Below are 10,787 nucleotides of genomic sequence, written 5' to 3'. Positions count from 1 at the left end.
GATAGACGCACAGTGACATCGGAAGTCTAACACATCTACCTTCAAATTAAAATCAATAATTTTTTTTAATAAAGGGGCTGCAGTGAAACAGAATCTGTGTCAAAATCAATATAACAATGGGGGAAATATCATTTTGATTGGTGATTGATCTCCCCGTAAATATATTTTAAAATGAAACGCGTAACTGTACCTGCGTATAACGGATATACTGTGTATGTAAAAGAAGAAAACGGAAATGCGAGTTCATTTCCGGTAACTTAACTTGGAATTTACCTGATAGTTTTTGTATTTGTTTTGGGAAATAAATTCATTCTTAATTTAATTTTATGATTCAGATTGACTATATTGAAGGGTGAAGTTTCAGGGTCTCTGTGATTTTTGTAGTGTTATCAGACTGAGTGGCTGCTGTAGATCCTGAAGATCCACATCCACGACATGCTCTAACTATGTCAAAGGTTACTTTATCATTATATCCTTTTAAAACTTCTTTATTTAGTCATTATAAAATGATACAAAAGCGTGGAAAAATACAATTACAGAAGTGTTACAAAGAAAAAAATGGATACATATATATATTATATATAATTTTAACGAAGGGGGATTTTAAGGCATTGTAAAAGGCTTTCTGGCTTTATTCTGATTTCTTTTTAATTTTTTATTATCTTTTATATTGGGTTTCCTTTTAAACCATTTGCATTTATGGATGAAAACCTTACCAAATAAAATATATGAAGATTCAAAGTAAAGAAATGGCTTCTGAACAGCACACGTTTTACTTTGTTAAGTGCTCCTCTGTGGACCACTTTCTCTGAGTATTCCTTGTACTTCAGTCAAGATGAAAACGCCCCAGGCCAAGGTTCAAGAGGTCATCCGCTTATCAGGAAACATGACTTCAAGCCATAAAGTTTAAAACTTTCTCAAGTCCATCATGAGGGGAAAATGATAATCATTATCATAATCTGCAGCTTTACAGGAAACCCAGATAGTACTTGAAACTATTTTTTCCACATAACCTTTGAAGCTGTAGGACAGCTGGACAGTTTCTTAATATTAACTCCTGTCATAAAAAAAACTATCTTTAGTTTTCGTTTCATATGTGTTTCATGTCGTCAAAAATATCTGATGCAGTAATTGAACATTTGCACATTGGTTCATGTTATTTTGTGTCTTTCAAACAGGTAAAAGTTAATCTCTTAAAGCTTCTCTTAGTGAATTTATTTAACCAATGTAAACAGTCTAAGTCCCGCCTTTTCCGGTTATGACGCATGTACGCGGAAGTGCCGCCAAAACCGTCACAGTTACTTTCAAAACAAGTACAGACATGACCGGCTGATAAACAGCTGAGCGAGTTTGAGTCCGTGTGCTACTTCCTGTTCACAGTGAAAAGGTAAGCCTCTGAAACACTGCTAGTTATCTGATCTAAGTAGAAAAGGCGCACACATGATGGGACACATGTTTATGTTATCTAATTTTTATCAGCTAGAGTTGAGCTCATTATAAATTGGACCATACTATTTCTCCACCAAGGATCCAGTCTTCAGGATGGAGAATGGGGCTGCATCCTCTACAGGAGGAGAGGGCTTCCTCTCCAGGATGGCCCTCAATGACAACAAGGCTGGTATGGAGGGTCTTGACAGGGACAAGATCAACAAGATCATCATGGAGTCATCCAAGGTAGACACCAACAATTCAAATAGACCTGCTCGGTTAGTCCTGCATGACACACCAGTAATCTTTCATTCATAAGAATCTCAACAAAGATATTTGTGAGAAAGGTCAGAGCTCTGTAGTGTGCTGTGGATAATATGAAATGGGTGGTCCAGTTTTACTGGCTCTGTCCAGCCTTGTGTGACAGTGTGATGACATACATTCCTAAAAATAGATGTGCTGTTGTAGCTTTTCATTATGTCCGCACTCCAGAATCTGTAACTCTTTATTGTCCTTGTCGTTTCCCCTACAGGGATCCAGGTTTTATGAGAATGAGCTGAAGAGAGAGCAGCAGGTGAACCAGCGCATTGAGAAAATGATGCAACAAAAGGCACAGATCACAGAGCAACAGTTAAAGAAAGCACACGCTCAGGTAAGAGCAGTTGGAATGATCGGTTTCCTTTAGAGGTCACTCAAAAATACATGCAGACAAGTTTGTTTTGCTAATAAATGAAAAAGCTGCATCACCAGATGTCAGGCTACTTTATCAAATCTCTTTACAGGTGGAGAGGTTGGCCAGTGAGTTGGAGATGAGTCGTGATCTCAGCCGTGTGATTGTACATGTGGACATGGACGCTTTCTACGCTGCCGTGGAGATGAGAGACTGTCCTGAGCTGAAGGACAAACCCATGGCTGTGGGATCCATGAGCATGTTGGTGGGTTCAAATATTATGGACACAATTATGACTGTAATTTCTTCATAATTACACTTTAACACCGGACAGACAGAGAAGTTTCCGATAGGTTTAAAATATTTATACTGGAGCACATCATTGTAAATATTCTAACCACGATCCTCACATTGTAACACAGCTATTCGTCTTCATATGCATGTTTCATATTCACTGCACAGTATCATCACTGTAATATTAAAAATCATGCATATTTAAGCCAGTGCTAATGTTATATGAAAAGCTTCAGGACAAATTTAAAGTGTTCTTTCTCTTTCAGTCGACGTCTAACTACCATGCCAGGAAGTATGGGGTCCGAGCCGCCATGCCCGGCTTCATTGGAAAGAAACTCTGCCCCAGCTTAGTTATTGTGCCCACCAACTTTGACAAATACAGAGCTGTGAGTGGTGAGGTAAGAGTGATGGCAAAACACACACACACACACACACAAAGAGCTATGCTATGCAGCCATTTTGTGGCTTCTTGCTTAAAACTGACAGGTGCGTGTGTATTTGTGTCTCTCTGTTAGATTCGGAAGATTTTTGCAGACTATGACCCTCACTTCCAGCCAATGAGCCTGGATGAAGCCTATCTGGATTTTACAGACCACCTGGAGCAGAGGCAGAGCTGGCCAGAATCCTCACGTACACATTACTACCGGGCCAGCAGCACCGCCACAGGCAGGACACATTTATTCAGAAATGTAGAATGATTATATGGTGTGATGTGTTGTTTTTTTGTCACTGCAACTTTTACTGTAGACGTGACAATATAACAGGGAACATTTCTGTTACATGATCAAAGTTTCAGGCATCAGATTATTGTGTGAAGTCTTTTTTATTTATTTATTTATTTATTTGGTAAAGGTGAAGAGCAGCTTCCCCAGGAGGCAGCGCCAGAGGACAAAGACCTCTCTCCAGTCCTTTTTGACGACAGCCCCAGCTCCTTGCCAGGCTCTGATGGTGTCAGTGCTGCTGCTGGTGCGTTTGAGGTGTTTGGGACATCTGTCGAAGAGGCTGTGAGAGAGATGCGCTTCCGCATTGAGCAGAAGACCATGCTGACTGCCAGTGCAGGTGAGCAGATAACCATTCCGACGTGATTAAGAAAACACTGTCCTTTTTGCTTTTGTTAAGAAATTTGATTTATAATTTGAATTCCATAGGAGAACACACATACATACTCAACGAAAGTTAGAGGAATACTCTCTCCACAAAATGACCATTTGTGTATGTTACTCGCCCAGTGTTATGTTGAATTCATGAAGAAAACTTTGATTTTTCTCCCATGCTTCCACGCTGAATGACATAACAACAGCAAAACTGTATCAAAACATTTATTTACAAACTCTAACACAACACATGCAGTGTAATCCAAGTCTCATATATCCAGTCGTATGTTCAGTACTTCCCAGACACATGTTTTCACTATAAGCTTACTAGTTAAAACACTTCTGCAATCTGCATAAGAGTAGTGCGCCTGGGTGAGCGTGTGTGTTCAAACTCTGCTCGTGCAGAGCATTGTGCACGTACAGGATGAGTAATTAATATACAAATTGTCATTTTTGTGGGTGAAATATTCCTTTAAGTATTTCACTCTTCTGGTGTCTTGGATTTCCTCCATCTCCCTCCTCCCTACTCTCTGAATAAACACAAAATTGTGAAAATATGAGAGGACAGGCAGCTCCACTTTAAGTATAATTCATCCTTTGCAACAGCAAACTGTTCAGTGATAATAATAAAAGTCTCTCTGGCACATTTTGTTTCAGAATTATGATGATGATTATGTGTATGTTTTACCAACCGTTCATTCGCAAACACATTCAATTCCGCTATTCAATCTTCCAGGAATTGCTCCAAACACGATGCTTGCCAAGGTGTGCAGTGACAAGAACAAGCCCAACGGCCAATACAGACTCCCCTCCACCAGAGAGGCAGTGATGGACTTCGTCCAGAATCTCCCAGTTCGCAAAGTACAGTACACATTGCTCAAACTAAAACATAAACACAGAGTCTCGCGTGTGAATAATTATGGAAAGATGTTAGAATGTAATCATGTGTTTTTGTATTATTAAAGGCTGACAGATGGGGTGTAAAGTGACTGCTGATGTGCTGCAGACGGAGGAAAGATGGTTGAAAGAAAATCTGTATCAATATTTAAAAACTGTAAAAGTGTGTTTGTGTTTGCTTTCAGGTTTCTGGCATTGGGAAGGTGAGTGAGAAGATGCTAAACGCTCTGGGCGTCAGTAGCTGTTCTCATCTTTGCCAGCAGATGGCGTTGCTGTCGTTGTTGTTCTCAGAGACATCCTGGCATCATTTCATGCAGGTTTCCCTGGGTCTGGGCTCCACATATATACCCAGGTACTTCACTGTCTGCTTCATAAAACTCAACACAACTGATTGAAAAAGAAAACAGTCCAGATAATACTTGCTGTCTTTGATTTCACACAGACATGAAGAAAGGAAAAGCATGAGCACAGAAAGGTTTGGTTTTAATGAGAAATAATAGACAGCTGAAATGATTTTGTGAGTGTCCACCTTCTTAACTCTCTCTCATTTTCTCTCTGTCACTTAATCTTTACAGGACATTTAAAGAACTGAGTAAAGTCGAGGAGCAGATGTCTTTTTGCAGAGAGCTCTGTGAAGATTTAGCAGAAGACATGAAGAAAGAAGGTCTAAAGGTAGTGAACGAGGGTTTCCTTGCCTATATTAGAAACAAATAGACTCTTAAACACATCTTTGGCTACATCTATCAGGTCATACTGTATGTTCAAAGTTTTCATTTCATAGAGACAGTGCCCTAACACTCTGTGTCACTGGTTCCCAACCTGGGGGTCTGGACCCCTACTAGAGGTCGCCAAAGCTTCCCTGGAGGTTGCAAGGCTTTCTTGATTTTAAGGGGTGTAAGAAAACTCTTAAAATATATAGAGAGTAGACCTATATTGCAGGATTACATGCATTTCTGTGAAGAAAACTAAATGAAATTGTGACTTGTAAAGTTTAGATTATTATTTAAGATGTTAACTTTAAAAAATCTCACGGGGTAAGGGCAAGTGAAGACCTGAACAGAGGTATATTCACAAAGCCTTTACTCTCTACTAAACAGCCTTGTCCTGCATCAGAAAAGTACGCAGTTAAAACAACCAAAGAGCTAACTGAACGATGTCCAAACGCTGGAGAGAAGGAGACACTGAATTTGTCAAAAAAGAAGCCTGTAGGCATGATTGTTTGAAAAAAAAAATTATATTATAGACAATGAAGTTTATAAAAAGTTACTAAAATATCAGGAAAACAAATTTCCGGTGCAATATGCGTAAATAATCTGCTCAAAATTCATCAACTTGCTGCAGTTATTGCGTTCACATTGGGGTTAATTGTACAGTTTATCAGTTCTTCTCTACTGTTATTGTCATCCATTGAATATTATATGAAATATCTGTAAAATATGTCACTTAGTCAGGGGTCGTCTGCTTCCTCTATGATAGAAAAGGGTTTCCTTAAAGAAAAAGGGTTGGGAAGCACTGCTCCATTTGACTGTCTCAGGCTGAGCAAAGAGAAGCGAAATAAAGCGAGCACAGGGGACATTTGAACACAAACTGACACCACAAAAATGGATTGAGAGAAAAGGGTTGTATTGGTTAAGAAAAAAAAGAAGTGCCGTCTTATTCTTGGCCTCCCTAGAATCGTCCTGACTCCAAACAGAATCTCATACAATTACCTCAACCTGTTCGTTCCCGTTCGAATCGATAGAGAAAGGACTGGATGGCTTGGCACGACCATCACCCCCCTGCCTGGGTCCTGATGTGGCCTTGATAGCTGGAGGAAATGGAGGGCCATTAAGGAGACAGCAGGGGCTTCTATCAGCCTTGGAAATGTCTCCCTAGGAGATGATCACATTACTATGAGGGTGCTTTGTGCCGTGTTACTCACAAAATGCATTCTGACAAATCAATCAGACATATGACAGATTATACAGATTTCCATCTCTCCTCCATTTATGGCCCCTTTCACACAGTATCATTGATTATTCTTCTAATTAAGACATTATAAGACAGCAGAGAGAAGTGATTTTAAATGTTTTCCTTAATATGAGTTCAGCTGTTTCTTCATTTTCCTGAAGGGTAAAACAGTGACGCTGAAGCTGAAGAACGTGAAGTTTGAGGTGAAAACCAGGGCGTTGACGCTGCCGTACGCTGTTGCTACAGTGGATGAGATCTTTGCTGTTGCTAAGGACCTACTGAAAACAGAAATCGACAATGAAAGCCCCCAGCCACTCAGACTGAGGCTCATGGGTAATTAGTTATAGCAGTGTAACTTACATGTCAATTAATATAACTTTCTTGAAATAAATCTAAATGATCTGTGACTCACTGCGTGTGGAAACAATAACACGCAGTTGCCGTTTATTTTGAAGTTTTCTCCACATAATTTGCTTTTGTGCTCGTAGGTGTTAGGATCTCCGCCTTTGTCAGTTCGGATGATAAAAAGCCCCTGCAGAGGAGCATCATTGGCTTTCTTCAGCCAGGCAAGACTGACTCTAGTGGCTCTCCCCAAGGAATGATTCAAAAGCTTGACAAAAAGCATCTCTCCGATCACCCCCTCCAGACGGGGCCCCTGGCGCAGAAGTACCAGCGACAAGAGGAAGTTCCCATGTGGAGTAAGCAGAGGGGGTTAGAGGGGGTGCAGACTGTTGAGGAACCCAAACAGTCTTTCTTCCAAAGGGCTCATGCCAAAAGACTGCAACTCCAGGCAGGGAATGCCGACACACAAGAGGAAGAACAGAATGCTTCTGTGATTCCTTCCACAGGCGCTGATGCCCAACAGGGTGTAGAGTCATCAACAAAAGCACACAAGAATAACTGTGCAGCCTCAGATCTCTCAGAAAATGACTCAGTCTCCCTCCCAGAGGCCCAAGCTTCCACATCAGGCTGTGGTGGCAAGGTGTCAGAGAGCCTCACCTGTCCGGTGTGCTTCAGGCAGGTGAAGACGACCGATCTGACTGTCTTCAACACACATATAGACCAGTGTCTCAGTGATGCCTCCAGTAAGCCCAACCAATGCACAGTTTCTGACTCGGAGTCAGATCTGGATCTAGAAAACGACCCGAAAGAATGTGAAATGGTGAACAAATGTACGAGAGAGTGTGAGGTTGAAGTGGAGAAAGCAGAGAGCAGTAAGGAGTTGGAGGTGAACAGAGGCGATCCTAAGAAAGACCAGCACAGCTCAAAAAAACAGCCCGGGAAATCAATGGTTTTGTTGATCAATGGTGACAGCGAAACGGTGACCTCTCCACAGCCTCAGTCATGTAATGATAAAGGCCGCGTCCTCATCTGCCCAGTATGTCAGCTGACCCAGGATAGCAATGACCTCACTGTCTTCAACCACCACGTTGACCTCTGCCTGAACCAGGAAGTCCTACATGAGCTGGGGGGGCAGACATCATTTCCCATAAATCCACCCTCAGTTATAAATAGCAAGGCCAGAGGTGAGTGTGTGTGTGCGCGCGTGTGTGTTAAATGAGGTTGTTCAGTACTTCCAAACTAAACAGGAACCACTCTGTGCAGTATATTTATCATCCTACATCATTAAACCTGTAATTTTTTTTTTTGGCCATTTGGGGGCAGAAGAAACCAGTTGTGAGCGCAACATTGACATATCACCTTTTCAGTTACTAGCATTTTGAGCCTTATTACTCACTCTCTTTTAGCCTTTTGTTTTTTGGTCTCTACCAACTCCTAACACAAATATCCGTCTCTTAAGCTGCTAAATGCTCCACTGTGTTTACCAACTAGTCACCAATTGTGTCTGTCTACTGTTTGGTGCTGAGCAGTAAGTGTGCTAAGGGATTTTTTAAGATGATTGCTGAAAACGGATGCCTGCTGCAGCTGAAAACAACACTATGAAAGCCGTGAGAGTGAACCAAAGAGCTGAAATTTGCTTTAAAAGTACCTGAGTGACTAATAGGAACAACAGTTTTTTAAACTGGTCCAGCATTGAGTGAAACCGATGCAGCCAGCAGCCACAAAACAGGCTGCAACGTAACCACTTGGGGCATGTTTGCACTGTTAATTTATGTCCACGATAAGTGCATGTTTTTGACATTGACAGGCTCAGATTAATATTCTCAGTGTCTGACAGTTTATGGAAAGGATCCCAACAGAGATAGACCTTTTTGTTAAGAGGAAGATCCTTTTTGTTTGACCATAAAACAGCCCAGAAATCACCATCACCATACCCACCAGACTCCATCTAAAAAAAAATGTAATTTTATCATCATAAAACACACTTCATTCAAAGTCGACAGAAACAAACTAGAACTCCCTAAAGCCATCTTGGTTTGTCTCTCCACTGTCCCAACAATCACCAACTCTGGTTTGGTTGAAATAAACCCTTAATTCATCCAGTTAGATGTGAATACATGCTGGCTCTGTACACACTAAAATTACTGTTTTTTAAATGGAGTCTGGTGCGTTTGGCCATGGTGACTTCAGAGATGGTCCTGGTTAAACAAAAAAGATCTTACTCTTTGGCAACAAGGTCTATCTCTGTAGTGATCCTTTCCATTCTCCCCATGTTGTCAGACACTTAAAATAACAATCTGAGTCTGTCAGCACTGAAACAAGCACTGTTATTGTATGTGAAAAGATGGTGCAAACATGCCGTGAGTGTTTACATTGCAGCCTGTTTTGCAGCTGGCAGCTGCAGTGACCTTGCTCAACACTCAACCAGTTTAAAAAAATGTTGTTCCTATTAGTCACTTAGACACAAAAACATGGGAAAATAGAGTCCAGGTTGAAAAATACAGAAGGTACCCTTTAAACTGCTGTAAAGCTGAGACGAGCTGCAGATTCAGGTGATAATTCTATGAAGAATCGCCTTACATTATTATAAAAAATACTGATTACAGCCACTTTAATAATTCATTTTGTTCCTTGAGTATGTCGGAGTGACAGGTAAGTCAGTGTTTCCTACATGGATCTAAAGTATGAGAGTGTTTCTGTCTCTGCTGATGACAGATAGGATCCTGTTAGTAACTCCTATGAACTGTGGCTGTATGACATCTTTGGAGTTAACAGAAGGAATCTCAATTTGGGAGGATGTTGGTGGCCTATGACCTTGTTATTTACTGACAGTGACATTGTGTGAGATGTTTGTATCGATTCCTACAGAGAAAAGACATCTCATTTCAGCCCATGGGGCTTCCTTTGCCCTGGTCTTGGAAATGGCTAAATCACTTTCTCACCTATTCATTTCCTACAATGAACTGCACCCCGGTTTCCTCTTAAACAAGCCTGCCTCAGAAATTGCACTCTTTATATCCCTGAAGAGGTGTTGCAATTGTTTGCCTCCTCGGTGGATGTCATGTTTTTTGTCAGAGAGGAGGTTTTTTTTCTATCAGTGTTCATGAGTGTTTGTCTCTGTTGGCAGACAGAGGCCGTCTCCTGCCGGTGCAAGCAAGTACAGGCAAAACCAAACGGTGAGACTGCTTGTTTACAGATTGTTGCTGCACAGAATGTTGACATATAAAATATAGTCCACGTGCTGTAGGTAGAGAAGTAATAAGAAATGCTTTAATTTATAAAAATGTATGGGTTTTTTTTTCTGACGTTTAGACGGGGCTCCCCTTCCTCTCCTCCTTCTAAAAAGGCTAAAGGCCGCTGCCCTCGCAACACCATTGACAAGTTCTTCAGGTGACATCCATGCATGAAGAATATTCATCCTCGACTGGAAATGAAAAAATACCTCTCCTCTGTCTCTCTTCAGAAAACCTGTAATTAAGATCACATATCTAAGAAGCTTAGTATTTGCACTAATATGCCTTATTTGTTTTTTTATAAGCCATTCTCTGGACAAGAAATTAAAGATGAAGATATGCATAATATGCAAAATGGATCATAAGGATATTTATTACATGCTGAGTGTTGGTACTTTAATTTATCTTCATTATTTTATTCAGATAATATCATTAATATCAATTTGTATTTATTGTGTTTTCTAATGATGATTATGTGTATGTTTAATAATGAAGATAAGAGAATTCTTCTATCGTGTAAATCAAAGTTGAAATAAATGACTATTCTGCAGAAATCTGGCTTTAGGTGATTACATTTTAACAATTAAAGGTCCAGTTTGTGGGATTTAGTGGCATCTAGAGGTGAGGTTGAGGAAGTGAAACTACACCACTGTGCCAAGCGAGTCTGAGAACTATGGTGAAAGCGTAAATGGGACAATCTAGAGCCAGTGTTTGGTTTGTCTGTTCTGGGCTACCGTAGGGCAATACGGTGGACTCCATGGGAGAGGACCTGCTCCTTATGTAGATATTGAGCGGCAGCTCTGAGGCTGAAAAATGAAGCCAACACAGAAGTGCCAAAAACTGCAGTTCATCAAATGGCCACTGGAGGCTGGCTCCAAA

At 40.7% G+C, this 10,787-nt stretch overlaps 1 protein-coding gene across 1 annotated transcript; it reads left to right on the top strand.

Annotated features, from left to right (window-relative positions):
• The first annotated feature begins 1,262 nt into the window (after window positions 1–1,262).
• On the top strand, window positions 1,263–10,450 carry polk (polymerase (DNA directed) kappa). The gene is made up of 15 exons (XM_050050164.1): window positions 1,263–1,387; window positions 1,528–1,674; window positions 1,961–2,080; window positions 2,211–2,363; window positions 2,659–2,790; window positions 2,908–3,058; window positions 3,245–3,451; window positions 4,223–4,347; window positions 4,569–4,735; window positions 4,826–4,858; window positions 4,959–5,055; window positions 6,495–6,666; window positions 6,822–7,859; window positions 9,803–9,851; window positions 9,988–10,450. Exons 2-15 carry the CDS (start codon window positions 1,543–1,545, stop codon window positions 10,067–10,069), a joined length of 2,658 nt encoding a protein of 885 aa, XP_049906121.1. The 5' UTR covers window positions 1,263–1,387; window positions 1,528–1,542; the 3' UTR covers window positions 10,070–10,450.
• The last annotated feature ends 337 nt before the right edge of the window (window positions 10,451–10,787 follow it).

This window comes from Epinephelus moara, chromosome 8 (assembly GCF_006386435.1).
Source record: "Epinephelus moara isolate mb chromosome 8, YSFRI_EMoa_1.0, whole genome shotgun sequence".
NCBI lineage: Eukaryota > Metazoa > Chordata > Actinopteri > Perciformes > Serranidae > Epinephelus > Epinephelus moara.
This window is presented reverse-complemented; position numbering and strand designations above follow the sequence as displayed.